Genomic DNA, 25,626 nt, shown 5'->3' with positions numbered 1-25,626 from the left:
CACGTAGCATGCACATGTTACAAGGGCAGAGTTGAGTAGTCGCAGCAGAGGAGGAGGCCCACAAAATCTAAAATGTTTACTACTGGCCTTTTCAGGAAAAAGTCCTGTCCTCTTGAGGGCCTCAGGTTGGCCCTGTTTGCATCTCTTCATCCACCAGCCTAGCTGGGGGACATGGTATACCAAGTCCCCCGTGAAGAGCCAACCACTCAAACCCTGGCTAGGCTGTGCTTCCGCTGACATGACAGACGCTACCGCCCGCTAGTGCCTGAGCCACAGGTTAGTTAAGACGGTCACAGTGGTTGAAGCACCTCTGTTCTCAGTCTGCAGAAGCCAGGAGAGAAATCACTAGAACTTTATTTTTTAAAACTTTAAAATTAGCAACCATTAGAGGGGAATCTTCTTTAACTTAATCTTTTCTTCAATGTTTGAAAAGTATCTCATCTTTGTTAAGAGTTCCTTGGCTTTTTCAAAATTGTCTGAAATAAAGAGAAAGATTAATGTGAGAGGCTTCATTTCAAGCAAGAATAAAATCACTCCACCCAAGGCAGCTGGATCAAAGCTGAGGGCCGGGCTCTGGAAGGTTGATCAGTTACTCAGTAGATCTGAGAGAGGGAGATGGAACACCTGGGTTGCTCTCGGGGACAGAGGACTTACAACCAAAGGGAGCAAAAGCATCCTTGTTCACAGGATTCAGACTTTAAATGAGAAGCTGATTCTTTTTCAGGATGATACCCAGTATAACTAAGGTTGGGTTTTTTTGTTTTTTTAAATTACTGAATTTTGGCTGTGCTGAGTCTTTGTTGCTGCATGGGCCTTACTCTAGTTGTGGCGAGTGGGGGCTACTCTCTAGCTGTGTTGCTCGGCCATCTCATTGCTGTGGCTCCTCTTGTTGCGGAGCAGGGGCTCTAGAGCACAGGCTCAGTAGCTGTGGTGCATGGGCCTAGTTGCTCCGTGGCATGAGGGATCTTCCTGGACCCGGGATCGAACCCGTGTCCCCTGCATTGGCAGGCAGATTCTTTGCCGCTGGGCCACCAGGGAAGTCCCTAAGTTGTGTTTCAAGAGTTCTCCCCCCATGGTATATGGTGGTTGAAGCCTGATAAGGAATGTGGAAGCACCTGGTGCAGGGAGAGAAGGATGGAGTGGACCGGCAGGCCACCACATTCAGGACGGCAGTCTTGGTTCCAGACTGCTTCTACTTTCCAGGTCCTGCTCTACAACAGCTCTCATCACACTGTATGGACTCATCTCTGGGACTCTAGATTCTGAGAGGTGGCCCTAACTCCTTAGAATAACCTCCTTTTATCTGGGTTAGTATGAGTTGCTTTCTCCTTCCTGCAGTGGAATGATCCCTAGGCCAAAGGGCTATTATTGTCTTATTTAAGAGGTGTCACTAGACAGGGATGGAGGGAATGGGCTGTTCCTGCTTAAAAATAGCTAGAAACAGATCTAGTCTCTTCAGCCTGAGAGCCAGGAGCAGTGAGGACTCCATATTTACAATTTAGCACAGTTGGGCCATGGGCTTCTCCTTATGGGCTCTGCAGAAGACGGGGCTTTGCCAAATGTTGACTGTGTGGCCTTGCCCTCAGGTCAGTCTGGGTTGGCTTCCGCCCACATCCCTCACCTTATCTTCCCCTACTTGCCAAAGGGGAATGGGAGCATTTTCTCTCATCTAATCTTCAGTGGACATTTACTGGCTTGGCACACACCTGGATTCTCTAGCAAGACTGTGAATCCTTGAAGGCAGAAATGTAGGCTTATCTCTATTTTATCGCTCCCCACATACCTGTCATAGGATGGGCATGTAATAGCTACTTATTGAACGAATGGTTATATCTCAGTGCTTAGAATTTCTTTCCATATTTAAGAAAGTCATGAAATGAAGGGAGTACCTCTTTCAAAAGCTCTGCTCACATCGTCAGTCAGTTCTTTCTGTTTAGCTGAAAAGGAAAACCAAGATCTTAATTTTTCTATTTAAGTAGACTGATAATATGAAGACAATCCTCTGTCATCTTGTGAATACAGCACAGCGGGGAGCTTGGATTCAAGGGCGAGGCCTCCTGACCTCCGTCTCTACGTGTTCACAGTGGCAGCTCCTGTTTCGTGCAGCTCTGGCTGACCCTAGTTACAGAGTTTTCCCACCCACGCAAGGTCTGAGGGGCAGTCACCAAAGTTCATAAAAGGGCTATAGAAGCATTAAAAAAGAAAAAAGGACAAGGACATATCTTATCTCCACCAAGCACTCTAAGTCTTCCAGGTTTCAGCTAGGAGAAAAATCAACAAGCTGGGCTCACCCATCAGCAGGGTGTTATAGAATCAGGCAACCACTAGCAAATCATACAGCCTCTCCTTCTCAGGTAGCGCTAGTGGTAACTCTCCTGCCAATGTAGGAGATGTAAGAGATGCAGTTTCGATCCCTGGGTTGGGAAGATCCCTGGAGAAGGAAATGGTAACCCATCCCAGTATTCTTGCCTGGGGAATCCCATGGACAGAGGAGCCTTTGGGCAATGGTTCATGGGGTCGCAATTGGACACGACTGAAGTGACTTAGCACTTAGAACGTACCTGAAGAGAGAAGATGCCAGATGAAGTAAAGGAGCAGCTCCTTCATGCTTGCATTATTCCCTCATTAGGAAATGAGGAATTTTATAAGTGCATTTCCCAGATAGACAGTATTAATCATTTATGGGGGTACCTGCTTTCAAAGCACTTTTAAATATATTATATCCCTATCATAGGCAACGACAGGTATTGGGAAAATGTACTGTGGTTACACAGCTAGCAAGTTGAAGAGCTTGGAACAGACCCCAAGTCACCTGACTCCTAGTTCAGTGGCTAGAAACTCACTTTTCTGGTAGCAACGTGGTGTCAACAAAAAAGAACAGTGGATTAGGAGTCTGGAGGCTCTGAAGTCCTGACCCCAAAACCATCTAGCTCATGCCCTTGAACGTTCACTTTAACTGGGCCTTAGCAGGTAAGGGAGGAAATTTAGGAATTATTGCACTCATCTCACATGCTAGTAAAGTAATGCTCAAAATTCTCCAAGCCAGGCTTCAGCAATATGTGAACCATGAACTTCCTGATGTTCAAGCTGGTTTTAGAAAAGGCAGAGGAACCAGAGATCAAATTGCCAACATCTGCTGGATTATGGAAAAAGCAAGAGAGTTCCAGAAAAACATCTATTTCTGCTTTACTGACTATGCCAAAGCCTTTGACTGTGTGGATTACAATAAACTGTGGAAAATTTTGAAAGAGATGGGAATATCAGACCACCTGATCTGCCTCTTGAGAGATTTGTATGCAGGTCAGGAAGCAACAGTTAGAAGTGGACATGGAACAACAGACTGGTTCCAAATAGGAAAAGGAGTTCGTCAAGGCTGTATATTGTCACTCTGTTTATTTAACTTATATGCAGAGTACATCATGAGAAACGCTGGACTGCAAGAAACACAAACTGGAATCAAGATTGCCGGGAGAAATATCGATAACCTCAGATATGCAGATGACACCACCCTTATGGCAGAAAGTGAAGAGGAACTCAAAAGCCTCTTGATGAAAGTGAAAGTGGAGAGTGAAAAAGTTGGCTTAAAGTTCAACATTCAGAAAATGAAGATCATGGCATCCGGTCCCACCACTTCATGGGAAATAGATGGGGAAACAGTGGAAACAGTGTCAGACTTTATTTTTCTGGGCTCCAAAATCACTGTAGATGGTGACTGCAGCCATGAAATTAAAAGACGCTTACTCCTTGGAAGGAAAGTTATGACCAACCTAGATAGCATATTCAAAAGCAGAGACATTACTTTGCCAACAAAGGTTCGTCTAGTCAAAGCTATGGTTTTTCCTGTGGTCATGTATGGATGTGAGAGTTGGACTGTGAAGAAGGCTGAGCGCCAAAGAATTGATGCTTTTGAACTGTGGTGTTGGAGAAGACTCTTGAGAGTCCCTTGGACTGCAAGGAGATCCAACCAGTCCATTCTGAAGGAGATCAGCCCTGGGATTTCTTTGGAAGGAATGATGCTGAAGCTGAAACTCCAGTACTTTGGCCACCTCACACGAAGAGTTAACTCATTGGAAAAGACTCTGATGCTGGGAGGGATTGGGGGCAGGAGGAGAAGGGGACGATAGAGGATGAGATGGCTGGATGGCATCACTGACTCGATGGACGTGAGTCTGGGTGAACTCCTGGAGTTGGTGATGGACAGGGAGGCCTGGCGTGCTGCGATTCATGGGGTCGCAAAGAGTCGGATACGACTCAGTGACTGATCTGATCTGACCTGCTTAAAGCCAGACAGTAACGCTAGAGCTAAAATAACCCCCACCACTGACTGAGCACTTACCATGAACCAGACTCTGTATCAAGTGTTTTACACACTTTGTTGTCCAGTTGCTAAGTTGTGTCTGACTCTTTGTGACGTTATGAACTTCAGCATGCCAAGCTTCCCTGTCCTTCACTATCTCCTGGAGTTTGCTCAAATTCATGTCCATTAAGTCAGTGATGCCATCAAACCATCTTATCCTCTGTTGCCCCATTCTCCTCCTGCCCTCAATCTTTCCCAGCATCAGGGTGTTTTTAACTTACTTAATCCTTGCAACAATGGGTACTAATATTGTCTCCATTTTACAGATGACGAAACTGAGGCTCAGAGCGGGTGAAGGCACTTTGCTCAAAGTCACACAAAAAGTCAGTGGCAGTGTTGGGAGCGAACCCAAGCCCACCTCACCCAGAGCCTCATGATCTGCCTGCCAAAGCCATGCAGCTGCACCTTCTGACTGCAAATGCTGAGTTTCTCTTTCTCCAACACCACACAGCTCTAGTGCTGATATACCCCCACTGGACAGCTCCCCCACCAGAACTTCTATTTTACTGCTTTTAATTTGTTTGTTATTTGTTCACTCACTTGATAAATATTTACTGAGTCCTCATTACACTCCAAGTACTGTTATGTGTGCTGAGGATGTGAGAGAAGCAAAAAGCAGACACAATTTCTGCCTCCACAGAACTTCTGGTCTAATAGGGGAGGCTGATGTGGGGCCAATAATCTTACATAGAACAATAAGGTTATAACTATTATTAGTCCTACAAAAGAGGGGTACTCTCAGCTAAAAGACATAGACAGAGGTCCTCTGAGGATTTCCTGAGGAAGTGGGGACTGCCCCCGGATCTGAAGGAGGAAGAGTTAGTAGACGGGGTGGAGGAGGAGGGGATTTTGGGCAGAAGCAACAGTACCTACAAATGCCCTGGGCAGGAAGGTGGAAAGTACAGATGAAGAACTGGAGGCAGCCTGCATGGCTGGAATGGAAGGAGCAAACAAGAGGAAGCAGAGGCCCAGTTATCCAGGTCTCTTTAACCTGAAAGTGATGGGGAGCCAAGGGAGCCACTTCCAAGTTTTTAAGCAAGGCCAAGGGTGCTATGATTAGATTTGGGTTTCAACACAGGTGATAGTGTAGGAATATATCAGACTGAAGGTAGAGATGGACTGGTCTGGAGTTACTCCAGTCATCCAGGTGGGAGAAAATGGTAGCTTGGGACGGGGTGGTGGCAGTGAAAATGGATGGATGGATTTGAGACGCAGTAAGAAAGCCAGTTTTTCAAGACTTGCTGATAGACTGTCTATGGGGGGGAGGGGGAGTACGTTGTCAAGAACGCCTATTCAGTGTTTTGGACTTGAGCAACTGCAGAGCGTCATCCACTTAGAAAGGGAATATCTTCAGAGGAATAGGTTGATTTTGGGGGATGGAGGACGGACACTCAAGACTTCCATGTGGGACACACTGAATTGGAATATATAAACTCCCTGAAGGCCCAAGGTCATGTCCTTCTGTTCACTGCTGGATTCTCAGTGTCCTGCACAGTGCCTGATACACAGTGCTGTTGCTGCTGCTGCTAAGTCGCTTCAGTCATGTCCGACTCTGTGCGACCCCATAGACGGCAGCCCACCAGGCTCCCCCGTCCCTGGGATTCTCCAGGCAAGAACACTGGAGTAGTTGCCATTTCCTTCTCCAATGCATGAAAGTGAAAAGGGAAAGTGAAGTCGCTCAGTCATGTCTGACTCTTAGCGACCCCATGGACTGCAGCCTACCAGGCTCCTCCGTCCATGGGATTTTCCAGGCAAGAGTACTGGAGTGGGGTGCCATCGCCTTCTCCGTGATACACAGTAGGCACGCCATAAACATTTGTGAAAGTTTGGACATGCATACAGTTTGAGTGAGAAACCTGGAGCCTTTTCTACTTGGCATGGTTAATTTTATGTGCCGACTTGTTTAGGCTGCAGTGCCCAGTTGTCTGGTCAAACACTAGTCTAGATGCTGCTGTGAAGGCTTTCTGTAGACGTGATTAACGTTTACAGTCAGTTGACCTTACGGAGACTATCTTTAATAACACAGGTGGGCCTCATCCAATCAGTTGAAGACAGTAAGCCAAAACTGAGTTTTCCTGAAGAGGGAATTTTCCCTCATGACTAACATAGAAGTTCTGCCTGAGTTTCCAGCCTGCTGGTCTATCTGACACAGTTTGGATTTGCTAGCTCCTACAATCGCATGAGCCATTCCTTAAAATAAGTTTCTCTCTCCACACACACACACACTATTGATTCTGTTTCTCTGGAGAACCCTGACTGACACTCTATGGAATAAAGTGAAAGTAAAGCAATATGGGATCATAAGAGCAAGGTTTCATTCTTTGCTCTGCTATATCTGCTGAGTGACTTTGGGTATTTCCATGAATTTCTGAGGCCTGTTTTTCTTGGCAGGGATAATATTATCATCCAAATGATGTCATGGGTAGGAAAGAGCACTGTGGTCTACAAAATACTATTACATTCTTAGTTTAAGCCTGCTTTCCAGAGAATTAGGGATTTTGCAGGTCTAACAAAACGGGTTTCAGTATGATCAAGAAAAAAAAATTCCCTGAATCACTATGAAGACCAATGTGTCCTCTTTATATGCATTTTCCACTTAACTTCTACATATATAGGGACTTCTCTGGTAGTCCAGTGGTTAAGAATCTGCCTTTGGGCTTCCCTGGTGGCTCAGATGTTAAAGTATCTGCCTGTAATGCGGGAGACCTGGGTTCTATCCCTGGATCGGGAAGATCCCCTGGAGGAGGAAATGGCAACCCACTCTGGTATTCTTGCCTGGAAAATCCCATGGATGGAGGAGCCTGGTGGCCTATACAGTCCATCGGGTCGCAAAGAGTCGGACACGACTGAGTGACTTAGACTCTACGTGTACTCAAAATAGCAATATAAAATATTTGGTACTATTTTTATCTTTTACCTCTGACAATAGATTCAATCTCTTTCATGGCAATTTCACCTTGAGCTTCTGCAAGTTTTTCATTGATTTCCATTATTTCCGTGAGGAATTGACTATCCATCTCATAGTCTGTCCCTTCAGGAATCTCTATTCCACGGAGCTTTAGCTATTGGGGCATAAAGCAGGGAAAATTAAGTTTAATTCAAGAAATTATGGCTAGAGTCATAAATCCTACTCACCATAAATCCTTCTCACCCTTTAGAACAAAATGTCACTCACACAGAAAACTTTAAGTGTCCCAGTGATGAAACTGGGACTGAGACAGGAGTATTGGAACTCTCCTACCTGGAACTATGTGACCCTAGAGAAGTCATTCTTCCACTTGGGAGGTTGAACTATGTATCTGTAAAGATTCTATTAAATCCTAAAACTCTAAGGTGCTCACTTCTCTACTAGCAACTAAACAAAACAAAAATTACTCTTTCCTGAAAGCCAGTACCGTCTAATTCTTTAAATTTATAGCAAATGGTGTAAAAAAAAAAAAAAAAAAGGCATTTGGGCAAGTAAAGTTTATAGAGATACTCAGAAAACTATATGCATGTAGTATTTTTGAGGTTAATTATGGGTCCCTAGACTAGCTAAGATCTCAAGCACTCTTCTGTTGAATACAGGGGAACAGCTGTCCCCCAGAGGAATGGGATCAGGCAGTCATGATAGAAGGGTTGGAAAATCACCTTACAAGGTATAGTCCCCTGCTCAGGGGGGCCAGAAGGGTCTTATAGGCCTCATTGACAAGGGTCGAGTGCTTCTCTGAGAAGTCCTTTTCATTCTGTAGGTGGAAATGAAGATAGTCATATTACCACGCAAATCAGCCATCTTACATTCACAAACTGTTTCATAAAACACTGATGGGCCAGCACATAACGAAGGAGAACTGGTGTGGGATAAGCTGTTTTAATTTTCAGACAATGGGTTTTAATTCTGCTAGGAAGTAAGGTTGGAGAAGGCAATGGCAACCCACTCCAGTACTCTCGCCTGGAAAATCCCATGGACGGAGCAGCCTGGTAGGCTTCAGTCCATGGAGTCGAGAACAGTCAGACATGACTGAGCGACTTCACTTTTACTTTTCACTTTCATGCATTGGAGAAGGAAATGGCAACCCACTCCAGTGTTCTTGCCTGGAGAATCCCAGGGACGGCAGAGCCTGGTGGGCTGCCATCTATGGGGTCGCACAGAGTTGGACACGACTGAAGTGATTTAGCAGCAGGAAGTAAGGTAAAAGCTCTGAGTGTAGGATTAATCCAGGGCCTGGTTGGTTGTAATCAGGCTGCCCCAGGGCAAAGCTGGTTGTCCAGTTTTGTCCCTGGTAATTGGTAATCTCATAACCACAGGCCACTGCACCCAGGGTGCATATGTGTCTGGGTATGACTGTGCTATGTCTGTTGTGCTAAGTCACTTCAGTCATGTCTGACTCTTTACGACCCTATGGACTGTTGTCCACCAGGCTCCTCTGTCCCTGGGATTTTCCAGGGAGGAATATTGGAGTGGTGGCCATGACCTCCTAGAGGGGAGCTTCCTCATCTAGGGAATGATTGGGGATGGCCAATAGGCTTACCTGAGACCTCTGGCTGAAGAAATCTGGGTGGACAAGGCGCTGTAGTTGCTGGTATCTATGTTGGAGCTTCACAGTGTCAACTCTGAAGGAGCGGTTGCTGGAAGGAAATCAGGAGATGAAACTCATGCATCAGATATTTACAGATCTGTATACTATGGGCCTCGGAGAAGGCAATGGCATCCCACTCCAGTACTCTTGCCTGGAGAATCCCATGGACCGAGGAGCCTGGTAGGCTGCAGTCCATGGGGTTGCGAGGAGTCTGACACGACTGAGCGACTTCCCTTTCACTTTTCACTTTCATGCACTGGAGAAGGAAATGGAAACCCACTCCAGTGTTCTTGCCTGGAGAATCCCAGGGACGGCAGAGCCTGGTGGGCTGCCATCTATGGGGTCTCGCAGAGTCGGACACGACTGAAGCGACTTAGCAGCAGCAGCAGCAGCAGCAGCGCTTGGTTCCTCTTCTCAGGGGGGACACAATAAACATGTAGACAAGAGCTATTCCAGAAAGTGCTAGGTACTGTAAAGGAAAACAGAATAGGTCAGAGAATGGTAGATGTAGTGGACAAAGAGATGACATTTGAGCTGAGACCTAAATGATGATGAGGAGTAATCAGAGATTAGAGGAAAGACGCATTCAGGCACAGGGAACACGCAGAGACCTTGAAGTTAGAACAAGACTGGCATGCTTGAAAACTTACAGGGTAGTGTTACTGCGACCCTTCATACGTGCTCAGTGACTGGTGGGGCCAGAGCCCAGGGTTAAGGGGCATTCCAGAATCACACTCTATTTTTCTAAGGCCCAGGTCCTTTCATTTCTGCCTCTCACTTTATTTTAAACAAATCCCCTTCACTTTTTATTCCCAGAGCCTGCACTATCTCTTTAGCTCCGCCCAAATTTGTCACCTCTCCAAACTCCTCGACCTTCCGTGTAAATAGGAAAAACACTTATTTCTCAGACCCTCCAGTTCTCACTTTTCCCTTAGATTCTGCCCACAGCCTTAAGTTTTTCCATGCTCTTACTCTCATATTTTGGATACCACTTCTGTACTTCTTTCTTAAAAATCTCAAGCCAACTTTAAACATTCTGAACTTCAAGCTTCTATGCTCCAAAGTGAAAGTGAAAGTTGCTCTGCTGCTGCTGCTGCTAAGTTGATTCAGTCGTGTGGGACTCTGTGCGACCCCATAGATGGCAGCCCACCAGGCTCCTCCGTCCACGGGATTTTCCAGGCAAGAGTGCTGGAGTGGGGTGCCATTGCCTTCTCCAATGCATGAAAGTGAAAAGTGAAAGTCAAGTCGCTCAGTCGTGTCCGACTCTTAGCGACCCAGGCTCCTCTGTCCATGGGATTTTCCAGGCAAGAGTGCTGGAGTGGGGTGCTACTGCTTTCTCCGGAAAGTCGCTCAGTCGTGTCCAACTATTGCGACCCCATGGACTATACAGTCTATGGCATTCTCTAGGCCAGAATACTGGAGTGGGTAGCTTTTCCCTTCCCCAGGGGATCTTCCTAACCCAGGGATCTAACTCAGGTCTCCCGCATTGCAGGAAAATTCTTTACCAGCTGAGCCACCAGGGAAACCCAAGTATACCGGAGTGGGTAGCTTATCCCATCTCCAGTAGACCTTCCCGACCCAGGAATCGAACCGGGGTCTCCTGCATTGCAGGCAGATTCTTTACCCTGAGCTATCAGGGAAGCCCTAGGGCCGCGCCAAGTACCCTCCCCTCAAAGCCCCGCCTCTCAACTTGGCCTTCTCTCAGAACCCGCCCCTCCATTGCTGCCTTCAAACTTCAGTTTCCCCTATCCACTCCCCGCCTCTCCACTCCAAGACTCCCTCTCGTCTTCATCCCCTCAAAGCTTCCTCGCTCAGGCCAGCCCCTTAATTTCCTCCCCAGGCACATCCCACGCATCCTTCTCGACCAGGCTCCACCCCCAGCCCGGTCCTCCAGGGCTCCGCCAACCTGTGTGACTGGTCCAGCCTTCCTCCTCCCCTAGCCCGACCAGCCCTCCCCTCTCGCACGTCCAGACGCGTTTCAGGAAACGGCCTCCATACCAGTCCATGAGGCTGAAGTAATCTCGAGTCGGGTCAGGTGGCTGCAGCGCGCGGCACTGAGGGCAGAAGAACCGGTCCCCCCGCGGTGGGCCCCCTGGGCCGCCGCAGTTCCAACATCGTGGGGAGCTGCTTCCTGCCAGCGACGCAGCATTGCAGTTTAGCAGTCTTCTCCCGAGCACCCCTGTCGGCCACCACCCCGACGGCCGGAGAAAGGCCCCGGTCCTTCCGCCCCACATCGGGCCGGCGGCCTGCCTCGCCGAGGTCACCTGAGCCTGACCAGACTTGTGCTAATGATTGGCTGGGGAACTAGGCGGAGGGCGGGACCACTCGGGGGAAACCTGGATTCTGAGTCCCGCTCTGCAGCTTAAACTACAACTCCCAGAAAGCATTGAAGCTGCGGGGGCGGCCACATCCGCTGCTTCTCATTGGTCCGGCGGGAGCGGAGGGGTGTTTTGATTGGTGGAGGGTGGAGTTTGTATCCGCGGGTTTAGCGCCACTCCGCTGGCTGCGGCTGCTCTGGGTTGTACTCTTCCAGAGGGGCTCACGCGGTGAGTCATAGTGGGGAGCTTCTTTTGGGTATTTAGGGGTTCGAATCCTGTCCTCAGGGTCTTATTGCGAGCTGAATCTCCCGAGCCTTCATCTCGTCCTGTGTATGAGCTCGGGAAGGCGCGGGGGAGAGGAATGCGTGGGAGACTCTTCCTCCTTTGTAGACAAACCTCGAGGTGAATTTCACTTCCCTTGTTACTTACAAGCAGAAACTGGCCCAGAAGTACAGGATAAGAAAGAACAAAGTTATGCTCTTCAGAATCAGAGCCAAGCTGCTCTGCGGAAAGTTTTAAAGATGTTAGTAATTATTATCATGAAAGTGAAAGTGAAGTCGCTCAGTCGTGTCCGACTCTTTGCGACCCCATGGACTGTAGCCTAATCAGGCTCCTCCGTCCATGGGATTTTCCAGGCAAGAGTGCTAGAGTGGATTGCCATTTACTTCTCCAGGGGATCTTCCCGACCCAGGAATCGAACCAGGATCTCCCGCATTGTAGGCAGACGCTTTACCGTCTGAGCCACCAGGGAAGCCCAATTATTATCATAGTTTGGTTCAATCTGAAAATGCCTATTGAGAACCCACTCTCAATAGGCTCTGCTGGAACTGGAAGCACACTGACTTGTGTAGGAAGATGCTTCGAGAGTGTCCATAAGCAAGTGTGGGGGATTGGGTGGCAAAGGGAGGGGAGGGGGCCACCAGTCTTCCTTGGGACTCAGTTTCTCTATTTGAGGAAAAATAAATTGTGTTGCACTTGTAAGGCCTTTCTCTGCTTTCAGATTCTTTGGGCCTGAAAGTCCGATTATCAAGCTTTACTGAGGGGGTGGGGTTGAAAGAACGTTGCTGCAGCATCTCATTTGATTTTCTAGCTCCGTCTACTTTTTGAGTTCAGAGAGGCTGTGATCTACCTAAAGGTCATGCGAAGAGCTGACTTAGCTGACTCCGAATCTGTTTGCTTATAACCTCTCCACTATACATGGCGGAGGCCCATGTAGTCCTGGTGTGGTGCACCCTTCTTATCAGGTGTGATGATAGCAGCTACCTCTTGACACACTGTCTTTGCCACTTTTCAGGGCGGAGAAGTTTTGCTCCAAAGCCGCAGGAGGTCACACCTCGGCTGAGGTGGTATCAGAGCATCAGGTCCTGAAGTCGAAGCTCTGGCAGCACCTCCCTGGTGCACTTTGAGGAAACCTCACCAGACTTTTGCATCTGGAAGGACGTTTGTGTCTGGAAGGCCTATGTAAATGCAATAATCTGTGTCGGTCATGTTTACTATATTTTCCTTGAGGGGTAGCCTGAGTGTGGAGTTCTGGAGAGAAAGCCCTTAAAAAAAAATCAGATTAGGGATTTAAAGTTAGGATTTGAAAGTTACTTTGACTTTACTGTAGGTTCTGTTATTGGGGTTTAACTGTGAAATTAATTCTAAAACAAGGGTGGGACCCTCTGTTATGATCTTCTATATGTCTGAATAGTTCTTTCTGTTGTGCTGGGAGGTCATTTGGGATGCTGAAAAGATGAGCCGCATAGTTAATTAGCATGACAAAGGGCTAGGTGGGATTGTTTAGAGCTGTCTTAGTGTTTTGCTTCTTTAAGTGGCCCAGCTCTTAGTTTGGAGTCTAGGAATCTAGAATGAACTTGGGTCCTACCCTCCAGGAGCTGGTTTGGGTAAGGGGCATCAGTGACATTTTATGTAAATGTCACCCCTGGGGTGATGCAGCCAATTTCTGTACAATTTTTCTTTGCTCATCATCTATGCCAAACCACCCGACCTTTCCCCTTCTTTGCTTTCCGAAAATACCTATGTAGTTTAAGTGCAGTGTTGATTGTATTAGTGAATACATTTTAGGTTCCATTTCTTTTTTCTTAAAAAATATTTATTTATTTACTTGGCTGCACCCGGTCTTAGTGACAGCCTGTGGAATCTTTTTAGTTGTGGCATGAGGGATCTAGTTTTCTGGCCAGGGATTGAACCCGAGCCCTCTGCATTGGGAGCACAGAGTCTTAGCCACTGGACCACCAGGGACCACCATTTCTAATTTTTAACAATTGGATGAGTGTAACCTGTTATGATTCTCTCCCTTCCCCAATTCAGTATCTTTGTTTTTTCACTTATTTATAGTCTTCAAATTGTTTCTTTCCCCTGTGGTTTGTGGCTGTCACACAAAAAACTTATTAGGTGAAAATAATCTGAAGAAAAACTGAGCTCAGAAGAGTGATGGCTGTAGACTGTTGGAATTTTAATTTTTGCAGAGCATGCTTGTCCTGGATCTTCTTTTTTGTTTTGTTTTGGCTGTTGTAATATGCCCATCCTTCTTCGTTGACCTTTAAGTCTTGTTCCTTGAAACTCACCTGGTTGTGGGACACTTATTTTTGAGGTGGTGATGTCTCGGGAGACGAATGTGGAGCGTCAGCAGCCCCGCGGCAGCGCCTCCCCGCAGTCCCAGGGTGGCTTCTCACAGTCCCAGGGTCCCTCCTCGCAGCCACACAGCTCCTCGTCACAGTCCCAGGGCACGTCCAGCCAGTCCTCCCACTCCAGCTCTGGCACGCTGAGCTCCTTAGACACAGTGTCCACGCAGGAACTCTATTCTATTCCGGAGGACCAAGAACCCGAGGAGCCTGTCCCTGCCCCTTGGGCTCGATTATGGGCCCTTCAGGATGGATTCTCCAATCTTGGTAAGATCTTTTGTTATGCAGTGCAATATTTGGCTCAGAAAAACAGTTACAGAAAGTTGTTGCAACAGATAACCTAAGACACTCCTGGAATGATTCTGGAGTTTGGAGGTGGTGAAAGACAGAACTGAGAAGGCAGTTTTGGGTCATGCACTGGCTCTTACTTGCTGTGGATCCCCTTCATTTATTCTTTCACCAAATGTTGATTTGGCCTCTGCCATGTGTTGTCCATCTGAGGAGGGTTGTGGATGTTTTCCCTAGAAAAATGTTAATTCATGCAAACTTGTAAACATTTGTTGTCTAATCACAGAAATGTCATCACTTCAGTCCTGCTCTGGTGCAGCAGTTTCAGAGCATCTGTGTTACAGTCTTAGGATGGAGAAGGTTATTTGTTGACTCCCTGTTATTTGTTTTTATCTCAAAATAGCCAACCTTGCTGTTTAAACATACTCATCCACTCTGACAGCTGATTCCAACAGTGAGACTTTGCTTTCAGTATGTCTTATTTAGTATTTTTCCTGTCTCGAATTAAAATGACCTCTTCATTAAAAAGATGGCTCAGCTGGTAAAGAATCAGCCTGCCAATGGGGAGACACAGGAAACGTGGGTTCTATCCCTGGGGCGGAAAGATCCCCTGGAGATAGAGAAGGCGACCCACTCCAGTATTCTTGCCTGAAAAATCCCATGGACAGAGGAGCCTGGAGGGCTACAGTCCAATGGGTTGCAATGTCAAACACAACTGAAATACGCACAATACACTTCATTTTAAAAAATGAGCTTGATGTTTATGGAATAGAGAATAATAATATAAGGAAATGAATGACTAATGTACCATTTTGTACCTTGTCAATCACCTTTCCTTTTATATCATGTGCAACTTGGTGACTTGAAAAAACAGTAAAAAGTGGAGAAATAATATAACAATATTCATATGTATAACTTTAAATTTAGAAGTAAACATTTAAAAAAAAAAAAAGAAGTAAACATTTGAAGCTACTTTTTACTCATTTAAGCCATATTTTTAAGATAGGCTTAGGGCTGATGTATGGTGAATGGGACACAGGAGTGTTAAGAGTGAAGTGGGATGTATCTCCTTTTTTTTTTTTAATTTTTAAAATTAAAAAATTAATTAATTTATTTTAATTGGAGGTTAATTACTTTACAGTATTGTAGTGGTTTTTGCCATACATCAACATGAATCAGCCATGGGTGTACGTGTGTTCCCCATCCTGAACCCCCCTACCCCCTCCCTCCCCATCCCATCCCTCAGGGTCATCCCAGTGCACCAGCCCTGAGCACCCTGTCTCATGCATCGAACCTGGACTGGTGATCTGTTTCACATATGATAGTTTACATGTTTCAATGCTATTCTCTCAAATCATCCTACCCTCGCCTTCTCCCACAGAGTCCAAAAGACTGTTCTTTACATTTGTGTCTGGATGTAGGATGTATCTCCTTTAAAAGGGAGAACTTGATATATAAGAGAGTCCCTTGGACTACAAGGAGAGCAAACTGTCAATCCTAAAGAAAATCAATTCTGAATACTCATTGGAAGCACTGATGAAGCTGAAGCTCCAATACTTTGACCATATAAGGCCAAAAGATCCTGATGTTGGGAAAGATTGAAGGCAATAGGAGAAGGGGGTGACAGAGGATAAGATGGTTAGGTACCATCACCAACTCAGTGGACATGAATTTGAGCAAACTCCAGGAGATACTGGAGAACAGAGGAGCCTGGTGTGCTACAGTCCATGGGGTCGCACAGAGTTGGACATGACTTAACAACTGAATAACAATAAAGTAATTGCTGAATAAAGAGGAGCTACTTTATTGTTATTGATTCAAACCCTATCTTCTAAATACTTTACAGTTTTAGCTCTTATACTGATCCCTGAGTTGATTTTTGTACTTGGTATGAGGTATTGTCCAAGTGCATCCTTTGTCATGGCAATGCCCAGTTGTCCAAGAACTATTTCTTGAAGAGACTTTTTGAATGGTCTCGATACCTTCATCAAAGATCATTTTGAAGCCATTTGGTGGCCTTTTGAGGGGGAGGGAGGCTCCGAAGAGCTCCTGGTACCATAGTCCTTTATGTCTCAGCACAGAAAGACTTCAGTGAGAGGCAAAGTGATAGATAAAGCGACTTATTAGAATAGGGGACTTCTGAGGTTTACCAGTGGGGTAGGTGAGAGATGCTGCACTGAGAACTTACTAGTCTGTAGCTTTATGGTAAAAAAAAAAAAAAAAGTGGGCAAGGGGAGAAGACCGTGTTTGTTTTTCTTGAGTAGATGTCATGCTTCCATCATTAGCTCCTCCTGCATGTTTAGCAGGGGAGATTTCTTGTCCTTTCATGGTCAAGCTGCTGCTGCTGTGTCGCTTCAGTCGTGTCTGACTCTGTGCGACCCCGTAGACGGCAGCCCACCAGGCTCCCCCATCCCTGGGATTCTCCAGGCAAGAACACTGGAGTGGGTTTCCATTTCCTTCTCCAATGCATGAAAGTAAAAAGTTAAAGTGAAGTCGCTCAGTCATGTGCAACCCTCAGTGACCCCATGGACTGCAGCCTTCCAGGCTCCTCTGTCCATGGGATTTTCCAGGCAAGAATACTGGAGTGGGGTGCCATTGCCTTCTCCGCATGGTCAAGCTAGGTCCACAAATTGTTTTCATGTGAGCAGAGAGCATGTCCCAGGGATCATTAACTTACTGAGCTCGCTGGCCAGGATGTGGGTTCACACCAGTATTGTTTTATTGTTTGGGGGCGTGTCTCGTGCTTCTGTTACATGGTTTTGTTGCTAAGCAAGATTGCTTGGTTTTGTGATTTAGCAAACCTGCTTTCTTGAGTAATCATTAACTTATAGGGGTCTCTCATATTTTTTCTACTTACAGTCCTCTAGCGTGACTATTTAATCACTTACTTTATCCCTTTACTCTGTCCTTATCAGTTTGAGCATAAATGTCAGGGTTTAATTCTGGACTTCCGGTCCATTGATCTATGTGTACATCCTTATGCCAGCACCACAGTCTCAATTACTATAGCTTTGTAGTAAGTTTTGAAATCCAGAGTGAGTTCTGATTTGTTCTCTTTCAAGATTGTTTTGACTACTATGGTTCTTTCCTTTTTCATAGAAATTTTAGGATACGTTTGTCACTTCCTGCAAAGAAGGCCTCTGGGGTTATATCTGTAGATCAATTTGGATACTGTTCCCATTGTAACCGTATTAAGTCTTCCAGTCTATGAACATGAGATATCTTTCATTTATTTAGGTCTTTAATTTCTTTCAACAGTGTTTTGTAATTTTCAGGACACAAATCTTGCACTTTAAAAGCTATGTACTTTAGTATTTCTTTTTCTTTTTTTAATTCATTTATTTTTGCTTTTGCTGGGTCTTCATTGCTGCACGCAGGCTTTCTCTGGTTGTGATTAGAGGGGCTACTCTTGGTTGGGGTGCATGGACTTCTCATTGCAGGGGCTTCCCTTGGGGCAGAACAGAGGCTGTAGGCGCACAGGCCTCAGTAGTTGCAGCGGGGGCTCAGTAACTGTGGCTCACGGGCTCTAGAGCCCTGCTTCAGTAGTTGTGACACTCGGTGCTTAGTTGATCTACGGCATTTGGGAAGCTCCCAGACCAGGGATTGAACCCTTGACCCCTGCATTGGCAAGCAGATTCTCAACCTCTAGACCACTAGGGAAGCTCCCTTAGTATTTTTTTTTTTTTTAATGTTTACTTCTTTTCATTGTGATAAAATATATATAACATAAACATTTGCCATTTTAACCATGAAGTATGCAGTTCGTTGGGCTTCCTTGGTGTCTCAGTGGTAAAGAATCTGATGCCTGCTAATTCAGGAGACAGGGATTTAATCTCTGGGTTGGAAATATCCCCTGGAGAAGGAAATGACAACCCACTCCAGTATGCTTGCCTGGGAAATCCTATGGACATAGGAGGCTGAGAGTCCAACATGACTTAGGGATTAAACAACAGTAACAAATACAGTTCACTGGCATCAGTACTTCCACATATCTAGTTCCAAAATTTTTTCCTTTGGTAATTTCTCCTTTCCCATTCCTAGCTTTACTGAAACATATGTAACTAACATATGTAACATTGTATAAATTTAAGATGTACAATTTGATACACGATATATATTGCAAAATAATCCTCACCATGGCCTTAGCTAACACCTTCATCACATCACAAAATGACCATTTGTTTTCTTGTAGCTTTACAGTTTCATTTCTATTTAAGTCCTTAATCTGTTTCAAGTTAATTTTTGTGAGTGGTGTAAGATAGGGGTCCAGTTTCATTCTTCTGCATGTGATTATTCAGTTTTCCCAGCACCATTCATTGAAGAGATTGTCTGTTCCCCATCGAGTTCTGTTAATTTGTAACCTATTTTCTGTGTCTTTTGAGTAGATATTTCATATAAGTGAAATCGTAATTGTCCTTCTGTGTCTGGCTTCTTTCACTTAGCATAATGTTTTCAAAGTTCATTCATGTTGTGTCATGATTTTCTGAGCAGTCTTTTTTTAATTGGAGGATAATTGCTTTACAATGTTGTATTGGTTTCTACCATACAACAACGTGAATCAGCCATAAGTATATGGCTGAAGTGTATTCATAAGTATATGAATCAGCCATAAGTATTCCCTCCTTCTTGAACCTCCCTCATACCCACCACCCCATCTCACCCCTCTAGATTGTCCCAGAGCACCTGTTGAGCTCCCTGTGCTAAGCAGCAGTTTCCCACTACCTATCTTATTTTACTCATGGTAATGTATGTTTCAATGTTTATAAGTAGTTTTAAAAGGTGTTTGAGACATGAAATTCAGCAGCCCTCTGATGTGTGCTTTTGTGTTGCAGATTGTATTAATGACAGCTACTGGTTCGGGAGGGATAGAAACTGTGAATATTGCTTCGATGAGCCCCTGCTGAAAAGCACCGATAAATACCGGACATACAGCAAGAAGCACTTTCGGATCTTCAGAGTAGGTGTCAAATACCCATACATTTGGGAAAACTGGTCATCTAGACGTCACGCTCAGCTATCTCCCGACTCTAACACCCCACCATTAAAACTTTGAAATGAAATGTTCTCTATTTTAGGAAATGGGTCCTAAAAACTCTTACATCGCATACATAGAAGATCACAGTGGGAATGGAACCTTTGTAAATAGAGAGCTTGTAGGGAAAGGAAGACGCCTTCCTTTGAGTAACAATTCTGAAATTGCACTTTCAGTATGGAGTAATAAAGGTAATATTATTATCTTCTGGTTACTGGAACTTTCTCCTCCCGTGTAAAAGGAAAAATGACACTGTCCTTTGCAGAGTATGGTTTAGGTAAATAAAGTAAGTAGGTTAGCATTCAAGATTCATTTCAATCTTAGCTGCATTTTTTTTAATTATGAAAAGTTCTATCAAGACAGATTTTCTAAGGTTGGATTGGTTTGATTAATTTCATTTAAAGCCATATGCTTTAAATAATCATATTGCTTAATTTATCATTCATTAATTGATCCAGTTTAATTACGTCAACCTTAGATATCAATGAATTATTTTAGGCCATTAGTTCATTTCCCTCCCCACCTTTTTCTCTCCCTTCCTCATTCTTCCTTTTCTTTGTTCCTTTTAGACATTAATTTCTGTATATATTTGTTGAGCTATTATGTATAGCCCGGCATTAGGCTATGTGCTTCCCTGTAAGAGTCTCAGTTTAGATCTTCCACCTTAAATATTGCATGGTTATCCTCTGAAAGTGGAAATGTTTATCATCACCATCGGGTAGCATTTTACACGCAGCTGTTCCTAAAACTTCATGAATATCACATCTGAAATGAACAGTTGTCATTCATTGGGGATGAAAAAAAACAACCTACAGAATTAAACATAGCTCACAGTGATTTTAAAACCTTGGACAAGAGCAATACTCTTGTTTCTTTAATTTGAAAAAACCTCACAGATCTTCCCAAAACTTGAGGGTTGGATGATGTGAAATAGTATCTGTTTGTGTGGGTGACACCTTACAAATACGGATTCCCGGAGGCGTTGTCCCTCAGAGCCTGATCCACCAGTTCCAGGGTGTTAAAAATCCTCCCCAGGTGGTTCTCCTGCAGCCAGTCTTCAGAACAGCATCTCGGGATTATGGCTATTCTTGCCGTCCTGGTGTACGTTTTATGATTGCCTTAGTTTTCTGTTTTCCACTTTGTTTCCTATCTGATAATTACAGTTGGCAGCTGCACAGGATTTTGCTGTTTTGAAAGCACCCAGTCAAGGGGGCAAGTAGGCACTAAAATGTGGCCTGTCCTCTACTTGACAAGTGGTGTGCCATCCTTTCATAATTGTTCTATCTAAAGGGCACCTTTTGGAGAAGGCAATGGCACCCCACTTCAGTACCCTTGCCTGGAAAATCCCATGGATGGAGGAGCCTGGTGGGCTTCAGTCCATGGGGTCGCTGAGTCGGACATGACTGAGCGACTTTACTTTCACTTTTCACTTTCATGCATTGGAGAAGGAAATGGCAACCCACTCCAGTGTTCTTGCCTGGAGAATCCCAGGGACGGCAGAGCCTGGTGGGCTGCCGTCTCTGGGGTTGCACAGAGTCGAACACGACTGACGTGACTTAGCAGCAAAGGGCACCTTTTCTAATTTGAACAGAGGTGTTATGTAGTCTGAAGCTGGCCATGATTGAAATGGATCAAACTGGTACTCTGCAGACCGCATTTGGCCTATTGATATTTTATTAGGCCTTGGTTGATGTGTGTGCTTTAATGTGAAAATCCAGATTTCTTTGAAAAGATGGGCTATCTGGCCACACTTGAGCCTATCGTCCATTAATTCGAGGATCTGCAGGTGCTAAGTAGAGGCTGCCTCCTTCAGAAGTCCCCACTCACTGCCCTACATCTTACACTCCCCCAGCCTTACCTATTTCCATGACCTTCTGGCTTCTGTAGGCAACTGAGTTTGCAGCCTTTGAAGTAGACCTCAATACATGGGAAAAATACATCTCAGAGCCCCTCAGATCCACTGATCTAGGGTGTCATTATAACATCTAGGTTCATAAATATCCACAGAGAGGAACGGTTGTATCCTCGGTGGCCAGCAGGTCTCATTCATTAGGCAGGTGTCTGCCTCCTGGGGACCAGCCTGGATTGAAATGTGCTGAGCTGGTTCAGATTTCTGCCTGACACTGGTTCTCTAGGTTACTCCAGAGTGGTTAAGACCTGTCAGTTGAAATCTGAGAAACTCATGGGTCTTCACAAATTTCAGTGTTTCCTGATATTATAGGCTGTTGCAAATGTACCATTTTGTAGAATTGTAGTGTTTAATAACTGACTGCAGGTTTGGACCAGTGGATGGTTAAATTATGAAATGAGCAGTTTTTGTGGTACTCTGTCTCAGATGTAGGCCAAATAGTAAATAAATAAAGGAGGTTTGGGGGGAAAGTGTTATTTAATTTTACAAGTAAGTTCAGGATGGTTTGCGCTGTAAGATACCAGCTAGGTAAAGGTAGAAATGACTGAAAGGTGATAATATTAGTGATGGTGACCTCTGGCTTTATTTTTATCTGGATATTTACTTGCCTTGAATATATTTTCTAGATTTAAACTATTTGGCATTTGGTTCTGGGCCCAGCTGATAACTGTTCTGAGGTCAGTGACTAAGCACAGCATTGACATATGAGTTTCTTGCCGTGAAGTGAGAATGATACTGTGTTTCCATTGTGGGAATGAAACTTGCTGCCATCATTTCTCAAGGGTTTCATGATATCCGTTGGCCTAGCTAGTGATTTCTTTGGGGTTAGATGTTAAATGGAACTAAGCATGATTGTCTTATACTCCATATGTTTACTAAGTTATAGGACCATTTATCTTCTCTTTATCAAATGGATTAATGGGACTTGTCTCTGCCATTTTTTCCCCTTAGTTTTTGTATTTTTTGATCTGACTGTAGATGATCAGTCAGTGTATCCTAAGGAATTAAGAGACGAATACATCATGTCAAAAACTCTCGGAAGGTAACTTTTTTGTTTTCTTATGGAACTTGCACTTAATTTCTTTCTAGATGTTTGTTACTGGTTAGCTTTTTGTTCCTGATTTTATAGCATTTGTTATGTATAGAAAATATTTTAGGGTACCTGTTTGTGATAGGTATGTTACTGATTTATTTGATCATTTTCAGTTGAACAGTTTTTTCTTTTTAAAAGCAATTTTATTGAGATAATTTTTATATCATATAATTCACCCATTTAAAAGTGTACAATTCAATGGTTTTTCATATATTCAGAGAACTGTGAAGCCTTTACTACAATCAATTTTAGAACATTTTCATTACCTTCCATAAAGAAACATTTATTGCATTTCTGCATTCTTCAGAATTGTGACATCTTGGGAAGAGAAATGGAGCTGACCATTGAATAGCAAAGTTCTCAAAAATCTTTTGGTCTCAGGACCCCTTACACTCCTAAAAATTACTGAAGACGTCAAAGAGCTTTTGTTCGTGTGACTTAGGTCTTGAAATTTACTGTGTTAGAAATTAAAATTGTTTCTGTCATTTAGTCATGTCCGACTCTTTGCAACCCCACAGACCGTAGCCCGCCAGACTCCTCTGTCCATGAGATTTCCCAGGGAAGAATATAGGAGTGGGTTGCCATTTCCTTCTCCAGGGGATCTTCCCAACCCAGGCATATCTCCTGCATTGGCAGGCGGATTCTTTACCACTGAGCCACCAGGGAAGCCCAGAAATTAAAATGGAGGCATGTTACTAATATTTGTTAATTCATTAAAAAATAGTCACTTATGTTAAGATAAATAACATTTTTTTTCAATGAAAAATAATTATTTTAGAAAAGATTAGTGAGAAGAGAGGGAAAGCTTCACATTTTTACAAATCTGTTTCATACCTGGCTTACTAGATGGTGGCTGGAGCCTGATATTTGCTTTTTCACTTGTGTTTTTTTATGATACTGCATACCATGTAGCCTCTGGAAAACTGTACACTCGTGAGAAAATGAGAGAGAAAAAGGCAAATGATGTCTTCGTGTCATTCTCTAGCTAGTACTGACTTTGTGGGCATTCTGAATGGATCTTAGGGCCCTTTGGGGGTTGCCCATCAAGAACCACTTCCTTAGGGAAGGTGTTAGGACACCTTTACCACGCACCCGATGTCCTTCACCCTCCCAGCCCTCCCCTGTCCCCGACAGACTTTCTGTTTATTGATATTTTCGGAAACATGAAAGAAAATAGGAGAAGGTGATAATCACTCACGTTCCTGCCACAGAGAATTAAGCACAATGTACTCTTTATGATTATTTGCGAGAGATATTTCAGTTTATGAACATTAAATTCAGTAGCTCATTGTGTTCCCATATTTGGCATTGGCTGCTTAGAAGCTCGCAGCCAAATTTGTGTCAACCCTAAAGAAATGTCTGGGACTCTTGTTTTTCCTAAGGGAGGATTCAACACAAATTCTCTAGCTTTTAGCAAGGGACAGAAATGAGCCAGGTAACAAAATAAATTTACTGGCTGTTATAACTGGGGAATACGGGGGCACAGTTGACTTCTGGTATGACTGGACCAAGAGGCCTTTAGGGCTTTATTTCACTCTTATGTTTTAATTATCTATTTGGCTTTATGTGGCTCAGTCTGAGGGTTACTGAAATGTTACCAGGGCTTTTTCTCCATCTCTTGATGCCTGTATTCTTTGCTGTTCTCCCATAGAATTACTTTCTCTGGGTGTCAGGAAAAATGCCTTCCAGGAGTCTCATATTCATATTTTCTTTCTTCTAGAAACTACAGCATAGAGAATTGTTTCTCTCCCAACATCAGCATTTGATTCCAAAGAAATCCCTAATTGGCTCAATTTTATGTGTACATCTACCCCATAGTCCCAGGAGTGGGTGTTGTACTACTATAGGTACTCTGCTAGACTCAACAAAGTTTTCTCAGGCAAAAGGTGACTGTTATCATAGCAGAAGGGGAATTAGAAAGTGTTTTGAGTAGATTTTTAAAAATCATAGTTACATGGAACTTTATCTCATACCATATATGAAAGTTAACTCAAAATGAAACAAAAAACTAAATGTAAGAGGTTTACCTATATAACTGTAAAAGGAAAACATGGAGACAACTCTATGATCATCGAGTTTGCAGTGGTTTCTCAAATGGCACCAAAAATGCAAGCAGCAAGAGAAAAAATAGAAAAACCAGACTCTGTCAAATTTTAAAACTTTTGCATGTCAGAAGACACTGTCAGGAGAGTGAAACCCATATGAAATGAGAAAATATTTGCAAGTGAGATATCAATATATATATTGAGTGATATATATATTGACAAGTGATACGGACTCAATATCCAGAATAGGTAAAGAACTCTTACAATTCAACAACAAAAAGAGAACCCAATTTAAAAATGGGCAAATATTTAAGTAGACATTTCTCCAAAAGAAGATATAGAAGTGACCCCAAATCACTTGAGAAGATAGCGTCATTAGGCAAATGTAAATCAAAAGCACAGTGAGATGCTACTTCAAACCCACTAGGATGACCGTAGTAAAGAAACAGAAGATGACAAGCGTTTGTGAGGATGCAGAGAAATTAGAACTCTTATGCAGTGCTGTTGGGAATGTACAATGGTACAGCCACTGTGGGAAATAGTTTGATGTTGTCTCAAAAAGTTAAACATAGAATTACCATATGACCCAGCAGTTCCCCTTGTAGGTATATACCCCCCAGATTGGAAACAGATGTTCAACAAAAACTTGTGCATGAATGTTCCGCTGCAGCTCTGTTCACAATAGCGAAAAGGTGGGAACGACCTAAGTGTCCATCAACAAGAGAATGGATAAACAAACGGTGATGTATCCATAGAACAGGCTACTATTTAGCTATAAAAAGGAATGAAATACTAATACATGCACGGATGAACATGCTGATGAGCATACTGATACAGCATGGCTGAACTTTCAAAACATTCTAAGTAAAAGAAGTTGGAAAAAAGACCACATACTGTATGAATCTACTGGTGGGAGATATTCTGAGCAGGCAGATCTTTACAGAGAGAAATAGAATTTGCCAGGGGCTAATGGCAACCCACTCCAGTGTTCTTGCCTGGAGAATCCCAGGGATGGGGGAGCCTGGTGGGCTGCCGTCTCCATATGGGGTCGCACAGAGTCAGACACAACTGAAGCGACTTAGCAGCAGCAGGGACAGGAAAAATGGAGAGTGAACACTGAGTGGGTATGGGGTTTCCATTTGTGCTGGTGAGAAAGTTCTGGAACTTGATAGAAATGATGGTTGTACAACATTGTGGATGTACTTAATGCCACTGAATTGTACACTTTAAAATGATTACAATGGCAAATTTTATGTATATACACGATACATAAAAAAAGATGTCTCGGCAACCCTCTCACCCCATCCCCAGACCCACAATGATTATAAAAATCTACTGCAGGTAGGTAACGAGGGCTTGATACTTGATTAACTGTACTGGGTGCCATCCTGGGTAGCA

General features: G+C 44.0%; 2 protein-coding genes across 10 annotated transcripts in view; one reads left to right on the top strand and one right to left on the bottom strand.

Moving 5' to 3' along the window:
• Positions 1 to 336: 336 nt before the first annotated feature.
• Positions 337 to 11,192, bottom strand: HSCB (HscB mitochondrial iron-sulfur cluster cochaperone). Of its 6 annotated transcripts, XM_059876178.1 has the most exons (7): positions 10,915 to 11,005; positions 9,211 to 9,385; positions 8,869 to 8,965; positions 7,993 to 8,082; positions 7,275 to 7,419; positions 1,890 to 1,937; positions 337 to 476 (listed from the first exon to the last, which is right to left on the bottom strand). In XM_059876178.1, exons 2-7 carry the CDS (start codon positions 9,249 to 9,251, stop codon positions 385 to 387), a joined length of 513 nt encoding a protein of 170 aa, XP_059732161.1. In that variant the 5' UTR covers positions 9,252 to 9,385; positions 10,915 to 11,005; the 3' UTR covers positions 337 to 384.
• A 203-nt stretch (positions 11,193 to 11,395) lies between these two features.
• Positions 11,396 to 25,626, top strand: part of CHEK2 (checkpoint kinase 2) — a 38,516-nt gene continuing 24,285 nt past the window's right edge. The window contains 6 exon segments of one of the 4 annotated variants that reach the window (NM_001034531.1): positions 11,397 to 11,462; positions 12,529 to 12,695; positions 13,831 to 14,128; positions 18,982 to 19,106; positions 19,225 to 19,372; positions 22,042 to 22,132. In NM_001034531.1, the coding sequence (NP_001029703.1) occupies positions 13,837 to 14,128; positions 18,982 to 19,106; positions 19,225 to 19,372; positions 22,042 to 22,132 (656 nt within the window). In that variant the 5' untranslated portion in view covers positions 11,397 to 11,462; positions 12,529 to 12,695; positions 13,831 to 13,836. 4 annotated transcript variants of the gene reach the window in all.

Source organism: Bos taurus, chromosome 17, assembly GCF_002263795.3.
Source record: "Bos taurus isolate L1 Dominette 01449 registration number 42190680 breed Hereford chromosome 17, ARS-UCD2.0, whole genome shotgun sequence".
NCBI lineage: Eukaryota > Metazoa > Chordata > Mammalia > Artiodactyla > Bovidae > Bos > Bos taurus.
Note: the sequence above shows the minus strand (reverse complement) of the source record. Positions and strands in the feature narration are given on the sequence as shown.